General features: G+C 45.4%; 1 protein-coding gene across 19 annotated transcripts in view; it reads right to left on the reverse strand.

The window, feature by feature from the left end:
* Positions 1-19807, reverse strand: part of OBSCN (obscurin, cytoskeletal calmodulin and titin-interacting RhoGEF) — an 882373-nt gene that overhangs the window by 553858 nt on the left and 308708 nt on the right. For 14 of the 19 annotated variants that reach the window (XM_075315911.1, XM_075315910.1, XM_075315908.1 and 11 more), the window contains 6 exons: positions 18648-18914; positions 17197-17463; positions 15908-16174; positions 15381-15647; positions 14630-14896; positions 12212-12478 (listed from right to left, as the gene is read on the reverse strand). The exons of 3 other annotated variants lie outside the window; for them this stretch is intronic. In XM_075315911.1, coding sequence (XP_075172026.1) covers positions 12212-12478; positions 14630-14896; positions 15381-15647; positions 15908-16174; positions 17197-17463; positions 18648-18914 — 1602 coding nt within the window. The remainder of the gene's footprint in view (positions 1-12211; positions 12479-14629; positions 14897-15380; positions 15648-15907; positions 16175-17196; positions 17464-18647; positions 18915-19807) is intronic. 2 more of the 19 variants (XM_075315900.1, XM_075315902.1) reach the window with 2 other exon arrangements.

Below are 19807 nucleotides of genomic sequence, written 5' to 3' on the forward strand. Positions count from 1 at the left end.
ACGTCAACAGTCACCCACACACAGGTCTGGACCAGGCACACATCTACAGTCAGCCACACACAGGTCCGGACCAGGCACACGTCTACAGTCACCCACACACAGGTCCGGGCCAGGCACACGTCTACAGTCACTCACACACAGGTCCAGACCACACACGTCTACAGTCACTCACACACAGGTCTGGACCAGGCACACGTCTACAGTCACCCACACACAGGTCCAGACCAGGCACACGTCTACAGTCACTCACACACAGGTCCGGGCCAGGCACACATCTACAGTCACCACACACAGGTCCGGGCCAGGCACACGTGTACAGTCACTCACACACAGGTCTGGACCAGGCACACATCTACAGTCAGCCACACACAGGTCCGGACCAGGCACACGTCTACAGTCACCCACACACAGGTCCGGACCAGGCACACGTCTACAGTCACCCACACACAGGTCCAGACCAGGCACACGTCTACAGTCACCCACACACAGGTCCGGACCAGGCACACGTCTACAGTCACCCACACACAGGTCCAGACCAGGCACACGTCTACAGTCACCCACATACAGGTCCGGACCAGGCACACGTGTACAGTCACCCACACACAGGTCCAGACCAGCCACACGTCTACAGTCAGCCCCACACACAGGTCCGGACCAGACACACGTCTACAGTCACCCACACACAGGTCCGGACCGGGCACATGTCTACAGTCACCCACACACAGGTCCGGACCGGGCACACGTCTACAGTCACCACACACAGGTCCGGACCAGGCACACGTCTACAGTCACCCACATACAGGTCCGGACCAGGCACACGTGTACAGTCACCCACACACAGGTCCAGACCAGCCACACGTCTACAGTCACCCACACACAGGTCCAGACCAGGCACACGTTTACAGTCAGCCCCACACACAGGTCCGGACCAGACACACGTCTACAGTCACCCACACACAGGTCCGGACCAGGCACACGTCTACAGTCACCCACACACAGGTCCGGACCAGGCACACGTCTACAGTCACCCACACACAGGTCCAGACCAGGCACACGTCTACAGTCAGCCCCACACACAGGTCCAGACCAGGCACACGTCTACAGTCACCCACACACAGGTCCGGACCAGGCACACGTCTACAGTCACCCACACACAGGTCCAGACCAGACACACGTCTACAGATCACCCACACACAGGTCCGGACCAGACACACATCTACAGTCACCCACACACAGGTCCGGACCAGACACACATCTACAGTCACCCACACACAGGTCCGGACCAGGCACACGTCTACAGTCAGCCACACACAGGTCCAGACCAGACACACGTCTACAGATCACCCACACACAGGTCCGGACCAGACACACATCTACAGTCACCCACACACAGGTCCAGACCAGGCACATGTCTACAGTCACCCACACACAGGTCCGGACCAGGCACACGTCTACAGTCACCCACACACAGGTCCGGACCAGGCCCACGTCTACAGATCACCCACACACAGGTCCGGACCAGACACACATCTACAGTCACCCACACACAGGTCCAGACCAGGCACACGTCTACAGTCACCCACACACAGGTCCGGACCAGGCACACGTCTACAGTCACCCACATACAGGTCCGGACCAGGCACTTGTCTACAGTCACCACACACACAGGTCCAGACCAGGCACACGTCTACAGTCACCCACACACAGGTCCGGACCAGACACACATCTACAGTCACCCACACACAGGTCCGGACCAGACACACATCTACAGTCACCCACACACAGGTCCGGACCGGGCACACGTCTACAGTCACCACACACAGGTCCGGACCGGGCACACGTCTACAGTCACCACACACAGGTCCGGACCAGGCACACGTCTACAGTCACCCACATACAGGTCCGGACCAGGCACACGTCTACAGTCACCCACATACAGGTCCGGACCAGGCACACGTCTACAGTCACCCACACACAGGTCCGGACCAGGCACACGTCTACAGTCAGCCACACACAGGTCCGGATCAGGCACACATCTACAGTCACCCACACACAGGTCCGGACCAGGCACACATCTACAGTCACCCACACACAGCTCCGGACCAGGCACACGTCTACAGTCACCCACACACAGGTCCGGACCAGGCACACGTCTACAGTCACCCACACACAGGTCCGGACCAGGCCCACGTCTACAGTCACCTCACCCACACACAGGTCCGGACCAGACACACGTCTACAGTCAGCCACACACAGGTCCGGACCAGGCACACGTCTACAGTCACCCACACACAGGTCCGGACCAGGCCCACGTCTACAGTCACCCACACACAGGTCCGGACCAGACACACGTCTACAGTCACCCACACACAGGTCCGGACCAGACACACGTCTACAGTCACCCACACACAGGTCCGGACCAGACACACGTCTACAGTCACCCACACACAGGTCCGGACCAGACACACGTCTACAGTCGCCCACACACAGGTCCGGACCAGGCATGCGTCTACAGTCACCCACACACAGGTCCGGACCAGGCACACGTCTACAGTCACCCACACACAGGTCCGGACCAGGCCCACGTCTACAGTCAGTGAAAATAGCAGATACCCAGGGGATCCACAGTATCAACCGTAGTAAATAGCTGAATCTAGGCAAAAAGAGAAGGTACATATGTATGAAACCTAAAATATAACTTTTATTAGTGTATAGCTAAAAAAGTGAATCTCAGTTCACTCAGGGTGAGTAAAAACAGACAAACAATAACAATAATCGTAGTCATGCTGCAATAGGGCTACATATACCCCGTCAGCTGCCCACTGATACAAAATGGCAGTACTCGCCTAAAAAGCTTATTTGAGAATGCCACTAAAAATAGGCTGCCAGGGTATAGTATGACTATATATGGACACACATTTCGTTGTCCCCTTAAAGCTGGAACAATCATTAGTTTATGGAAAGTGTGTCCAAAAATCCATATTAGTGAAAAGCATACGGGTATCGAGATTAAATCCCAGAAGGGAACAATCTTACCCGATCTTGTGGATGCGAGGATGGGCAACCTATATCAGGACAGCACGGCTCATAGATAGGGGGGCTGTCCACCAGCTCATCAAATCCCATACATATATTGCCAAGTGTTCAACTCCAAATATTGACGAAACACATTACTCCCGACGCGTTTCATATGGGAAATCATCAGGGGAGTGTTAGTGAAAGTAATGAGGTATGGCCCATATACATCATATGACCATATTTAGATGCCCAGTATTGCTGTAGGCCAAAGAAAAAAAGGGTACATAATAAGCCCAAATATCATATACAGTAGCCATATCATACTGCCCTATCTATGAGATACTCACCGCACGTGTGCGTGCGTCAGGACTGAATCCTTTTCAAAAGTGCCGCGCTCCACATTAGGGAGCCGGCCCCTTTTATACACCGGCGCATGCGCAGAAGCACCATACCGGCCGATGACGCGCGCTCCCAGTAAGCAACAGGACCAGAAGCACGCGTCATCGGCCGCCGCGTCGCAACAGGGCGGGCGGGACCTCACCAGCTGAACGTCACATCCTGGAGAGTCACGCCTGCTGGCTCAACCAATCAGAACCCGGAGCATGTTGCTATTGCAACATAAACAAGCTCCGGTTCACCCAGCCAGGCGTCATAGTGAGAAATCCATGCTGGCTGTAAAGCACAGACATGGTGGGTAAATATGCCTGTACCGGCAGGTGTATAGTATTATTAGTAAGACATAGACCCATCCACAGGGGGCATATATTGTTTTCGGATAATTAATCAGCTGTCAATATTGTAACCTGATACAGGGGATAGTACAGCTGAACTATAGCAAGGAACCAACCAAGGACCAAAAGGTTCCGGCACCGCAAAATAAAGAATACAAAGCAGGGACAGGGAGGGCTTCACATAAGGGAATAATAATATATGAAAGGAAGACCACCTATATAGTTAAGTGTACCTAAACATGATATATGTCATAGCATCATATTCATAAACGGATACAAATCCGAGAAAATGTATCATATTCTTGTATTCAAAAGGTGGTCCCCAAACAGGCTCAAGAATTGGTGCTGGAGGAAGTGCATCAAATGAGGACAGGCCAGTTGGAATCAGGCAAACCTATATGTATAGACACATCATGTATAGAGGGTGGGGGGGGGGAACTATAGTGCACACTGAGATCACGTCTACAGTCAGCCACACACTTATATCTAGAGCCCATGGTATACAAGTCCCCATAGCTTGTAAGCAGCGAGCCGGGCCCTCATTCCTACTGGAGCTGCTGAACTATCTGCTATTTTGTTTTGTTCTTGTCTGTTCAACCCCCCCACCTGATTGTAAAGTGCTGCGGAATATGTTGGCGCTATAAAAATAAAATTTATTATTATTATAATAATAACAACATATTCCCATGTAGATGATAGTGCTGACCCCAATTGGTCCTCCTTAGGTACCCCCGATAAGAGCCCCTTAAGAAAAGAATAGAACTGGGGATGGTGACCATAGACACAAAAGAAGGGGATATACCAGAGGATCCATGGCGGCAATTACTGATATCAAACTTTGCCAGAGGAAGGATCGAGGACCACTCTTCCTGATGATGTAAAACTGCTCCAGGTCCTGACTCATGCGCTCAGTTTGTCCATTAGACTGCGGATGACACGCCGACGAGTGAGACAGCTTAATCCCTGAGAGCAGGAAGCCTCCAGAAATTGGCAATAAACTGAGCTCCTCCATCACAGACAGTATCGGACAGGACTCCATGGAGTCTGACAATTTCATGTATAAATACATAAGGTAAAGTTTTAGCATTTGGTAAAGACGGTAAGGTGGAAAACCTGTCCTCCTCAACAAAAATCACCATATTACCAGCAGAGGAAGGAAGATCCATGATAACATCCATGGTAATGTCCGATCAAGGTTTGCTAGAGACCCTCACCAGCTGCGGCCAATCTGACGGACGAGAGTGCAATGACTTAATATACGCACAGTGGCACAAGCACACACTTAGGACACCAAAAATGACTCAATAAGACATTCAGAGTATCATTAACCCCAGGGTGACCAGCCAGGACGGAATCATGATGTTCCCCTAGAACCTTAAGGAGAAGCTTCAGGGGAACGTGTTAGCTTAGACCCCTAATGGTGCCTCATCCTAGACCTCCGCAATCTCAGGTTGAACCTCCATACTGAACACCGACCCCACCAGTTCATTCTGCAGGATGGGCACAGGTTCCTAACAAGGTTCCCACCCGAAATAGTCCTCGACAACGCATTTGCCTTAGTGTTTTTAGATCCTGGATGATAAGTTACAAAAAAATTAAACTTATTAAAAGATGAAGACCATCGAACTTCTCTCAGGGTGAGATGTTTAGTCGACTCGAGGTAAAGGAGAATTTTATCGTCCGTGATTACAGAAACAGGATGGATAGCTCCTTTCAAAAAGTGTCGCCACTCCTTAAACGCTAATTTGATATTGAGTAATTCCCTATTACCAATGTCATAATTACGTTTGGCCGGAGATAACTTCCTGAAAAAGAAAGCGCATGGACAGAGTTTACCAACAGACGGACCCTGAGACAGTACAGCCCCCACCCCCACCTCTGAGGCATCAATCCCCACTGCAAAGGGTAAAGACACATAAGGTTGTATTAATACAGGTGCTGACGAGAAGCATTTTTTAAGTCAGTCAAACACGTATAACGCACCCTCAGACCCATTAGAAAAGTCTACGCCTTTTTTCATCATGTCAGTCAGAGGTTTTGCTATGCCAGATAAATTTACAATGAACTTCCTGAAATTATTTGCAAACCCAAAGAAACGTTGCAGTGGCTTAAGGTTCTCAGGACGGTTCCATTCTGATATAGCCTGTAATTTAGAGGGAGCCATCCTAAAACCAGAGGAGGAAATTATGTAACCCAGAAACAGACGTTCCTGAACAGTAAATACATACTTCTCTAATTTTGTGTTCAACTTGTTCTCCATGAGAATTTGTAAAACCTGTCTAACATTGTATATGAGACCCAAAATCCTGTGAATAAATGAGCATGTCATCCAAAGTGAAGAAATGTATCATTCACAAAGAGCTGAAAAACCGAAGAGCTGGTCAGGCTAAATGGCATCACCAGATTTTCAAAGTGACCATCTGGCGAATTGAATGCCGTCTTCCACTCATCCCCCTGTTGGACCTCAATCAGATTATATGCTCCCCTGATATCAAGTTTGGAGAACCATTTTGCCCTGTAAACTGGTAAATAGGTCCAGAATCAGCGGTATCCGATATAGGTCATGAACTGTAATGTGGTTAAGCTCATGGAAATCCAGGAAGCACGTAGTTTATCATTCTTCTTTTTGAGAAAGAAGAAACCCACAGCCACAGGAGACGAAGATGGCCTAATGTGACCAATAGCCGAACTCTCCTTTATGTATTCCTTCAGAGCTTGTCTCTCAGGACCGGACAGATTGTGCAGTCTTTACTTGGGTAACTTGGCCCCTGGCTGCAGCCTTATGGTGCAGTCACAAGGTCTATGAGGTGGCCGCTCCTGAAAACTCTTCTTAGAGAACACATCACCAAACTCTGAGAAAGGATCCGAGATACTGGTGGTTATCACCGAGATACAGGTCCCTGGACAGTGTTCATTACCGTAAGAGCTCCATTTAATTATGTCCTGGGTCTTCCAGTTAACAACAGGGATATGTAAGGTAAAGCAGGGGAAGCCTAACACAATTTGTGCTGAAAGGTCTCTGAGGATATGGCATGTAATGCTCTCCAAACAGAGGACCCCTTTGTGGAGATCTAACCCCTGTACACACTCCATAAAGACCCCTTGGGAGAGAGGTGACGCGTCAATGCCAAAAATCCAGACAGGAGCGAGCAATCTGTTCATCGATTGTGTTTACCCCAGAACTACTATCTAGAAAGACCTTAACAGGAACGTCCCAGCCCCTTATTCTAACCCTGGCAGGTAATACACACTGAGACATCACGGTGGAGGAAATACGTAGACCCAGGTTGGAATCCCCCAACCCACATGGATGAAAAAGGCTTTTTCGACTGCTGTATTCCCGTGGGCACAGAGGGGCAGACACTAACAACATGACCCATTTTGCCACAGCAAAAGCAAACTCCTCCCTTTTAGTTGAGGAAAAGCCTATCCTCACATGGGACGTCCCTCCAAGCTGCAAAGGCTCAAGTGAGGCCTCCGGAAGTAAAGACGATACCAATGCCCCCTGCTAGAGAGTCCCGGCATTATGAGACCTTTGACAGAAACGGCGATGAATTCGGATTACTAGCAACATGGCGCACTCAAGAGATGGAGGTGATTTGTACTAGACCAACACCTCTTTGATCCTCTCGGACACACCCTGGAAAAATTGTCTTGCTCAGGGCCATTCCACAGAGTGTCCACGGACCTCCAGAATTTGGCACAATAAACCTTTGCTGGCCGATTCCCCTGTTGCAGTGAATGGATCTTTGTCTCGGCTAAAGATGTTTTATCTGGATCATAAATGAGACCAAGTGCCAAGAAGAATCCATGGACCGTGAGAAAAACGGGATTCAGAGGGTAGGGAAAAGGCCCACAAGAGCGAGACAATAATTCCCATCAAACCGAAACTCGATCACACATGGAGATTTGAGACAATACATGATCAGGAGGAAATAAGAGCAGGGAGGAAATACCATATGACAAGAGGATTTCCACAACACACCAAGCAGCACACAGTAAATCACCAGCAACAGGAACACAACAGCACACGGACAGAGTTAGCAAAACCTATAGTCGGCATGGGAAGACAGATTCCACCATCCTAAATAGGCGCGGAGTGACTGTGATAGGTCTCCCACGATGTGATCGAAGAGTTAACCGGCAGGCTTGCAGAAATTAACTCATGCTAGTCCAATCACAATTGAGCACACAACTGGTCGACACTCAAGCCTGTCTGTGCAACTGAGGAGCATCAGAGAAAGCACAGTGTGTGGAGTGTCAGAATCTGCAGTCTGAACAGCGTCTGATGCCGCCATGACCCTCGGCGAGTTTAGAGCCAGAGATCCTGTGACATTGGGATTGTTCACTATCTCTCACTCAGTTGATTGTGTGATACCAGAGAGGGACCCCGTGACACCCAGGTTATACCAGTTACATGTATATAATTATATACAGGAGATGCCCGGGTTATACCAGCTGTACATAAATAATTATATACAGGAGATGCCCAGGTTATACCAGCTGTACATATATAATTATATGCAGGAGATGTCCGGGTTATACCAGTTACATGTATATAATTATATACTGGAGATGCCCAGGTTATAGAAGCTGTACATATATAATTATATACAGGAGATGCCCAGGTTATACCAGCTGTACATATATAATTATATACAGGAGATGCCCAGGTTATACTGGCTGTACATATATAATTATATACAGGAGATGCCCAGGTTATACCGGCTGTACATATATAATTATATACAGGAGATGCCCAGGTTATACCGGCTACACATATATAATTATATACAGGAGATGCCCAGGTTATACCAGCTGTACATATATAATTATATACAGGAGATGCCCAGGTTATACCAGCTGTACATGTATAATTATATACGTACAGGAGATGCCCAGGTTATACCGGCTGTACATATATAATTATATACAGGAGATGCCCAGGTTATACCAGCTGTACATATATAATTATATACAGGAAATGTCCGGGTTATACAAGCTGTACATATATAATTATATACAGGAGATACCCAGGTTATACCAGCTGTACATATATAATTATATACAGGTTATACCGGCTGTACATATATAATTATATACAGGAGATGCTCAGGTTATACCGGCTGTACATATATAATTATATACAGGAGATGCCCAGGTTATACCAGCTGTACATATATAATTATATACAGGAGATGCCCAGGTTATACCAGCTGTACATGTATAATTATATACAGGAGATGCCCAGGTTATACCGGCTGTACATGTATAATTATATACAGGAGATGCCCAGGTTATACCAGCTGTACATATATAATTATATACAGGAGATACCCAGGTTATACCAGCTGTACATATATAATTATATACAGGAAATGTCCGGGTTATACCAGCTGTACATATATAATTATATACAGGAGATGCCCAGGTTATACCGGCTGTACATATATAATTATATAAGGAGATGCCCAGATTATACCGGCTGTACATATATAATTATATACAGGAGATGCCCAGGTTATACCGGCTGTACATATACAATTATATACAGGAGATGTCCAGGTTATACCGGCTGTACATATATAATTATTTACAGGAGATGCCCAAGTTATACCGGCTGTGCATAAATAATTATATACAGGAGATGCCCAGGTTATACCGGCTGTACATATATAATTATATACAGGAGATGCCCGCGTTATACCGGCTGTACATATATAATTATATACAGGAGATGCCCAGGTTATACCGGCTGTACATATATAATTATATACAGGAGATACCCAGGTTATACCGGCTGTACATATATAATTATATACAGGAGATGCCCGGGTTATACCGGCTGTACATATATAATTATATACAGGAGATGCCTGGGTTATACCGGCTGTACATATATAATTATATACAGGAGATGCCCGGGTTATACCGGCTGTACATATATAATTATATACAGGAGATGCCCGGGTTATACCGGCTGTACATATATAATTATATACAGGAGATGTCCAGGTTATACCAGCTGTACATATATAATTATATACAGGAGATGCCCAGGTTATACCAGCTGTACATATATAATTATATACAGGAGATGCCCGGGTTATACCGGCTGTACATATATAATTATATACAGAAGATGTCCAGGTTATACCAGCTGTACATATATAATTATATACAGGAGATGCCCGGGTTATACCGGCTGTACATATATAATTATATACAGGAGATACCCAGGTTATACTGGCTGTACATGTATAATTATATACAGGAGATGCCCAGGTTATACCAGCTGTACATATATAATTATATACAGGAGATGCCCAGGTTATACCGGCTGTACATATATAATTATATACAGGAGATGTCCAGGTTATATCGGCTGTACATATATAATTATATACAGGAGATGCCCAGGTTATACCGGCTGTACATATATAATTATATACAGGAGATGTCCAGGTTATATCGGCTGTACATATATAATTATATACAGGAGATGCCCAGGTTATACCGGCTGTACATATATAATTATATACAGGAGATGCCCAGGTTATACCGGCTGTACATATATAATTATATACAGGAGATGCCCAGGTTATACCGGCTGTACATATATAATTATATACAGGAGACACCCAGGTTATACCATCTGTACATATATAATTATATACAGGAGACACCCAGGTTATACCGGCTGTACATATATAATTATATAACGGAGATGTCAAGGTAATACCAGCTGTACATATATAATTATATACAGGAGACACCCAGGTTATACCGGCTGTACATATATAATTATATACAGGAGATGTCCAAGTTATACCGGCTGTACATATATAATTATATACAGGAGATGCCCAGGTTATACCGGCTGTACATACCGTATATAATTATATACAGGAGACACCCAGGTTATACCATCTGTACATATATAATTATATACAGGAGATGCCCGGGTTATACCGGCTGTACATATATAATTATATACAGGAGACACCCAGGTTATACCATCTGTACATATATAATTATATACAGGAGATACCCAGGTTATACCGGCTGTACATATATAATTATATACAGGAGATGCCCAGGTTATACCGGCTGTACATATATAATTATATACAGGAGATGCCCAGGTTATACCATCTGTACATATATAATTATATACAGGAGACACCCATGTTATACCAGCTGTACATATATAATTATATAAAGGAGATACCCAGGTTATACCATCTGTACATATATAATTATATACAGGAGACACCCAGGTTATACCGGCTGTACATATATAATTATATACAGGAGATGCCCAGGTTATACCGGCTGTACATATATAATTATATACAGGAGACACCCAGGTTATACCGGCTGTACATATATAATTATATACAGGAGATGCCCAGGTTATACCGGCTGTACATATATAATTATATACAGGAGATGCCCAGGTTATACCGGCTGTACATATATAATTATATACAGGAGATGCCCAGGTTATACCGGATGTACATATATAATTATATACAGGAGATACCCAGGTTATACCGGCTGTACATATATAATTATATACAGGAGATACCCAGGTTATACCGGATGTACATATATAATTATATACAGGAGATGCCCAGGTTATACCGGCTGTACATATATAATTATATACAGGAGATGCCCAGGTTATACCGGCTGTACATATATAATTATATACAGGAGATGCCCAGGTTATACCGGCTGTACATATATAATTATATACAGGAGATGCCCAGGTTATACCATCTGTACATATATAATTATATACAGGAGACACCCATGTTATACCAGCTGTACATATATAATTATATAAAGGAGATACCCAGGTTATACCATCTGTACATATATAATTATATACAGGAGACACCCAGGTTATACCGGCTGTACATATATAATTATATACAGGAGATGCCCAGGTTATACCGGCTGTACATATATAATTATATACAGGAGACACCCAGGTTATACCGGCTGTACATATATAATTATATACAGGAGATGCCCAGGTTATACCGGCTGTACATATATAATTATATACAGGAGATGCCCAGGTTATACCGGCTGTACATATATAATTATATACAGGAGATGCCCAGGTTATACCGGATGTACATATATAATTATATACAGGAGATACCCAGGTTATACCATCATACTCCATATTTACTACATAAAAGAAGATGATTATAGCACTTTAAAAAAAAAAAATGTTGAAAGACATTTAGGTTGTTAATAAAAGATGCGGAAGTGTCAGTGCCCATGTTATACCGCTCCTTGCCGGATGCTCGGTGGCCTGTTATGTGATGATCTTTTGGTTTATAGCTATTTTTGGTTCTTCATTACCTTTGGCCTGATGTCAGCCATTGGAGCGGCAGTATTATAAGAGCTCCATATGGCGGAAGCTTCCCTCAGGGGACATTTACCTGTGACGGTTAGGTAGGCCGTCGTCTCCTGGTCTCCACTATCACAGCCATATTCTCCAGTGTCCTCCAGCCTCAGGTTATGGATCAGCAGTTCCCTCACATTTCCTTCCTGTCGTATTTCATACTTTCCTCCTGCCTGTAATCCAAGACCCGCTCTCCTCCACTGCACCGCCGCGGTGGCCTTGGAGACCTCACATTGCAGGCTGACTGTCTGCTCCTCTGGGGCGTCAACGTTCTGGAGAGGGCGGGTGAAGACAACTGGGGAAGCTGGAGAAATCAAAGAACCCACAGATCATGTCACCAAGGGCAGTATCTGTATAGGTGGAGATGCCGTATGTACACATGAAATGGCAGGGTCCAAAGATGAGGGCCGAACTGTGAGGTGACCCCATATGTAAAATCCTCTGTGAGGAGACCCCATATGTACAATCGTCCAAGAAGACAACCCATATGTATAATCCTCCATGAGGAGACCCTATATGTACAAACATCCCTGAGTAGACCCTATATATGTACAATCTTCCGTGAGGAGACCGCATATGTACAATCCTCTCTGATGAGACCCCATATGTACAATCCTCCATAAGGAGACCCCATATGTACAATCCTCTCTGAGGAGACCTTATATGTACAGTCCTCTCTGAGGAGACTCCACATGTACAATCCTCTCTATGAGGAGACCCTATATGTACAAATCTCCCTGAGGAGACCCCATATGTACAATCCTCCCTGAGGAGACCCCATACATACAATCCTCCCTGAGGAGACCCCATATGTATAGTCCTCTCTATGAGGACACCCCATATGTAATATCCTCTATGAGGAAACCCTATATGTACAAACCTCCCTGAGGACACCCATATGTACAATCCACCCTGAGGAGACCCCATACATACAATCCTCCCTGAGGAGACCCCATATGTATAGTCCTCTCTATGAGGACACCCCATATGTAATATCCTCTATGAGGAAACCCTATATGTACAAACCTCCCTGAGGACACCCATATGTACAATCCACCCTGAGGAGACCCCATACATACAATCCTCCCTGAGGAGACCCCATATGTATAGTCCTCTCTATGAGGACACCCCATATGTAATATCCTCTATGAGGAAACCCTATATGTACAATCCTCCCTGAGGACACCCATATGTACAATCCTCTATGAGGAGACCCTGTATGTACAAACCTCCCTGATGAGACCCTGCATATGTACAGTCCTCCCTGAGGACACCCATATGTACAATCCTCCCTGAGGAGACCCCATATGTACAATCCTCTATGAGGAGAACCTATATGTACAATCCTCCCTGAGGAGACCCCATATGTACAATCCTCCCTGAGGAGACCCCATATGTACAATCCTCTATGAGGAGAACCTATATGTACAATCCTCCCTGAGGAGACCCCATATGTTTAATGCTCCACAAGGAGACTGTGTATGTACAATCCAGCATGAGAAGACCCCCTATTTACACTCCTTGTGTATGCGGCAGGGGTGATCAGCAGCACAGGGGGTCCTCATGACATTTATTACTTGGATGTGGCCATGTTTGACGCCATATGATACCTTGGCCTTTTATATCCATAACATGGATTCTACGGGAACTTTCCATTAGGATTTCTCTATCTGAATCTATGTTAGTACGGCAGAAATATTTATCTTTATTACTGGTCCCACGCTCAACGCATGTAATTCCCACCATGCACAGGTGCCCCCATTATCACCCAGCCGTCTGCAGGACACAAGCCCCAGTCACCTCAAATTAAAATCATGGCCGCCAGGAAGACTGCCCTTGTTACCCATAACAACCAGTCAGAACGCAGCCTTCATTTTAGAGCAGTTTAGGGAATGATAGCTGTGCTTTTGATTGCTATGGGGACATGGCTGGTCCTCCTGGTGGACCGCTCTGATAAATGAGGCCTAATATTGTGGATGGATGAAGCCTTGATGGCAGCTGTCACCAAGGAGACATATGATGAGACCCCCTGATGAGGAAATAGTGACTAATGGCTGACCCCACAGAGATCGGGATCAGCTCAGGCCCCACATTTATCCTGAGAAAGAAAAACTGATAAAAACAAAAAAGATTAGTTTTCTAACTAAGGAACATGAACATTTGTATAAAATTGTCTTAATTAAAGGCGAAAATGTTAACAGATGGAGGAGAACGTGTCAGCACCAAAAGAACGTCAAGAAACATGGAGGTGAGGTTTATTGTTTTACACGTTTGTTATAAACTTTTTCTACTGCAGTCGTCATATTATGACTATTTATTTTTATGTATTTTCTCCAGTTTTTTGGAGATTTTTTTCCCTTTGTGGGACTATTGTCAGCAGGTGTCACTGCCGGTGTCACTGGAGTAATGGACCGTTCTACAGAAGTCATACATTGTCAAGGAAGGGAATATTTACCTTGTACATGCAGATGACCGGTAGTCCTGACGTCTCCGCAGACACAGGTATATTCCCCATCATCTTCCTCGCTGACCTCCCGGATGCTGAGGGTAGTGGTGCCTCCAGCTTGCTGCATCGTATACTTGCCTCCATGCTGTAAGACTTTGTCCCCCTTTAACCACTGCACGCACATGTCCGCCTTGTTCAGCTCGCAGCGCAGCACCATACTCTCCCCCTCCAGAACCTCAACTTTTTTCAGTTCCTCTTTGAATATCACAGGAAGGGCTAAAAGACGAGAAGAGAGCAAATATGAGGCATGGAGCTGACCATCAGTCTGAGAAAAGTAATTTATGACTGATGGAAACAGTCAGCGGGAAGATCAAAAAAGGAAACAACCAGCATGAAGATGCCGTGATCAATCTCTCAATGATAGATATGACTGATCTGACAGGAGCTTGAGGGTTTCTTCATAACCAGGACATTGTCCTCCACAGAAGTATTATTGTCAAAAACCGAGAATGACTATGGCGTATAATTCTGATTCTTCACCAATCAGTCCAACAGCAGTAGAAAAGATGACAAGTGAAATATATCTATCAACACATTGGGCTAGTTTCTCAATAGAGCTCTAAGAAACTTTGGTAAAAAATGATAAACAGTCAAGAAATTCTGGAATTCAAAAAGTTTCCATCAAAAGGTTTTTGAAAACAACACTGTAAGTTGGTCATCCGAACACACGAAGGGATGGAATGAGGAAAACGGGAATTACCATTCACAGAGAGAAGCGCAGAGGTGGAGATGTCTGCACATTGGCAGGAGTATTCCCCAGAATCCTTCTCGGTAACGTCCCGAATGAGGAGGTCGTGGACTCGACCTTCCTGCTTTATGGTGGCCCTTTCTCCTGGGGTCACGATGACATTTCCCTTCCTCCACTCCACTGGCAGGTCGGACTTATTGAGTACACAGTGTAAGGTCACCATGTCACCTTCTGACACCTGCAGATCTTTCAGCTGCTCGTTGAAGACTGCCGGCAGAGCTGGGGGAGGAGGGGAGCAATGAGGTGACGGGAAAAAATTATATATAATATTACAAAATTAATATAAAAATGTATACAAAGATCTCCAAGGACAAATCATTGACATGGAAGACGAGGACCTCAGGATGTGGAACCGTTATGCGTCTGATTCAATCCAGCGCATAAATAATTAACGTCATGTTTTTATAGCATGCGTCACCACAAGGTCCAGTCATAGCAAATATGGTGAAACCTGACTGTAGAATAAAACACAAACCTACCAACGACAGTTATGGAAGCCGTCGTCTTTTGGCCTTCACAAACACAGCTGTATTGGTCAGCATCGGAGAGCTCCAGATCATTTATCTGGAGTTCTAATCTAGAGCCCTCTTGCCTGATGTCGTACTTATCGCTGAGCCGTATTGTCTTGTCGCCTTTTTTCCACTGTACTACAGCTGATGACTTTGTTACCTCACAGCACAGAACTGTGGTTCCTCCTTCCACGACTTCCATGTTGGTCAATTCAGAAGTAAAATGAGCCGGCAACTCTGAAGAAAAAACAGAGACATGGTTGGGATGGAGGAACCAGGCCATTAGGGATACAAGCTAAATTAGCCAGGACGTATGGCACAACAGCCAGAGGAATCAGGCCATTAGGTACTAAATCCAGAGTAGTGGGGAAACGAGTGACTACATCCAGAAGATCCAGGCCATGGGGGATACAGGCCTGAGGAGCTGGACTGTGAGAATAAAAGCTGTAAGAGCTGGCCTAAGAAAAATACCAAGCCATAAGAGATAAACCTGGAGAAGCTAGGCAATGAGATTTACAAACTGGAAGAGCAGGGCCATGAAGGATAAAAAACTGGATTGGCCGGACTATGATGGATCAAAGCTGATGAGACAGGCTATGAGATAAAAGCTGATGAGGCGGGCTATGAGATAAAAGCTGATGAGGCGGGCTATGAGACAAAAGCTGATGAGATGGATTATGAGATTAAAAAAAAGGAATAGATGGGTAGTGAGTAGAGATGAGCAATCCCGAGGTTCGGTGTTCGTACCAAACACACTTTACAAATAAAAACAGAGTTCGGGTTTGGAGTTGGAGTGCTGTACATATGCAAACCACTAGTGTTAGCATCGCTGTGCTCGGGTATGCTCGGTGCTCTGGTACGCTCGATGCTCAGCCCAGTGCGAGCCGCCTGCAGTGTTTGATCGGCTGACACTGGGGGTAACAACAGCATGATCAAACTGCCCAATTAGTGACTTCCATTGGGGTTCAGGTCAAGTCCGGGTCCCAAACCCAATTTTATCTAAAGACTGGCTCAACCGGCCGAACTGAGCTTCCACGGGTGCACTCATCTCTAATTGTGAGGTATAGAAGCTGTGAAAAGAGGGATGTGAGATAAAAGCTGGAGGAGCCAGGCCATAAGAGATACAAGTCATAGAGGCTCTTTGCCGTAAGAAATCCAATCTGGCATAGCTGTGTCGGGGGTATACAAGCCAGAGGAACTGAACGGTGAATGATAAAAGCCAATCTTTGAACAGTGAAGCCTCTATGGAGAATCCTTACCGATCACAGTTAAGGTTGCTGTAGTGGCCTCTTCTTTGATGACACAAGTATAGTTGCCAGAATCCTTGAGGTTTAAGTCTCGTATGATCAGTTCCACATTAAGCTGTTCCTGACGCATCTTATACTTATCACTAGGATGTAGGGCCTTTTGACCTTTCTTCCACTGAAGCTGTGCATTTGGCTTAGTTACTTGACATTGGAAGACAGCTTCTCCATGCTCGGAGGCTTCACAGTTTTTCAATCCTTCCTTAAATAATACCGGTAACTCTGAGGAATGTCATAAAAATTACACGATGAGGAGACAAGAAAGTGGTAACGCAAAGATGCAATGGACACACGGATGAACCAACAATTTAGTAGAGTGAGAGCGATAAAGAATGTTCACACAACCATACACAATGACTGCAAACAATACTGCAATCAATGATGATGAATGGAAGTGAGACGATGTGAGATGATGAAGGTGGGAATATAATGAGGGTGGAGGGACGATGAGGGTGGACAGGTTATGCAGATGATGAGGGTGGCCATATGATGTGGTTGAGAGATGAAGAAGATGGAAAGGTGACGAAGGTGGAGAGACGATGAATGGATAGATGATGGATGGTAGAGATGATCAGGGTAAATAAATGATGGAAGTGATGAGATGAGCAGTATGAATGAGTTATGGAAAGCTGGTGAGGAAGGAGAAATCAAGAGAGTGACAGAGATTGATAATGATGAAAGTGAAAAAGTGATGGTGGTGGACAGATGAAGCTGAAAAGAAGTTGCAAGTTGAGAGCTGATCAAGGTGATTATGTGATGGAAGATGAGGAGGGTGGGCAGGTATTTTAGGTGGAGAGATGATGATATTGGACCTGTGATTGAAGTGAAGACATGATCAGAGTGGACAGGTGATGATGTAAAGATGGTGAAAGTGGAGAGATGATGAGGGTGGATAATGCAAGTGGACAATGAAGGAGTTACACAGGAAATGGGGGTGGAGAAATGATGAGGATGGACATGCGATGGGGTGGAATGATGATGAGGATGGACAGGTTATGGAGGTGGAGAGGTGATCAAGGTGGACAGTTGATGGAGGTGGTTGACGGGTGATGGAAAAACGATGAGGATGGACAGGTGATGGAGATGGTGGACGGGTGATGGAAAAACGATGAGGATGGACAGGTGATGGAGGTGGTGGACGGGTGATGGAAAAACGATGAGGATGGACAGGTGATGGAGGTGAACAGGTGACCATTATTGATTAGTCTTAGTATATAAGCCGCTATCATAGCACATAACATTTTGATTTTAAGGATCCCACCAATCAGACATATTTTATTTTGACATATCACTTGTGTGTCTGAGACTGGAACACTCTATAACATGATGACAACACAGAGGTGTGGATGGGTTTTTTATTTGAATACGTGGACATGGTGAAGCTTTGCTGACAGATCTATAGTTACCCTGCACTGTTATCGTGGCCCTGCTCTGCTGATCTCCGCATAGGCAGGTGTAGGTCCCACTGTCCGTCAGCTCCAGGTTGTGGATCATCAGCTCATAGACGGCTCCTTCCTGGGACATGGAGTACTTTTCACTGGCTGCAATCGTGGACTTGTCTTTCTTCCATGACACTTGCATTCCGGGCTTACTCAGCTCACAGTGCAAAGTGGCCGCCTTGCCCTCGCTCAACACCTCGTTTCTCAGTTCTTCCACAAAAACAATAGGGAAAGCTGAAAAGTGCAGAGGCAAGAGATAATCTTAGGAGTAGAGAGACGACTGTAAGGCACTTCATGTAGGAATCTATCAGGATATTCATCAACTTTCACATTACAAAGTCAGGTCTAAATAAGACTCCATAGTACAGTAGGAACACTGCTCACGGCCTGGTCACCTGTCCGTGTCGGGTGTATATAGGCACAACACCAGTGTAGATCTATGGTCGGGCTGCTGCAATCCTCCAGTTCTCACTAGATGAGGTCAGCAAACTGGAGTAGGACGCGCAGCCAACAGAGTCATGAACGTCCAGATGAAGTAAGGGGTAACAAATGTCTACCAGGATCTTTAGATGCACATTACAGAGCTGACGAACAAATGATATCACTCCCATTTTCACCCAACATAAATATATCTACTCTTTCCCTCCATATCTACTATAAAGGGACAGTCCAGGGGCCCCATTTTCTTGGTCCCGTCTGTCCCTTGTAAGTAACGGAACTACACTCCAAGTATTATCCCATATCATGGAGTGAAAGGTGGAGGTGCTGTGTGGTTTATGCAGGTAAACAGAAGGCACAAGTCAAATCATTGTGCCAGATGAGCACATAAACAGGAACCACAAAACTAGAAGGAAAATATGGCAGACACCAACCTGAGGGAACAATACCTTCTTTCTAGAGTAGCAGGGTGTGTGTGCGGACAACGGCCATTCAGGGCCAATCATGGTTCCTCTAGCCCTCCAAGCGTAAATGGATTTGTCACGGCCATCGCCTTTTATACACCACTACTCTGTCCGGATAACATGCTCTTATTCTAAAGTCAAATTTCTCGCGGTTTGGAGAGGGCCTCATTCTCCTTCTAGTTTTGTCTTCATAAATGCTTCACTTAGATGCAGAGCACCGCCAAT

This window comes from Anomaloglossus baeobatrachus, chromosome 6 (genome assembly GCF_048569485.1).
Source record: "Anomaloglossus baeobatrachus isolate aAnoBae1 chromosome 6, aAnoBae1.hap1, whole genome shotgun sequence".
NCBI lineage: Eukaryota > Metazoa > Chordata > Amphibia > Anura > Aromobatidae > Anomaloglossus > Anomaloglossus baeobatrachus.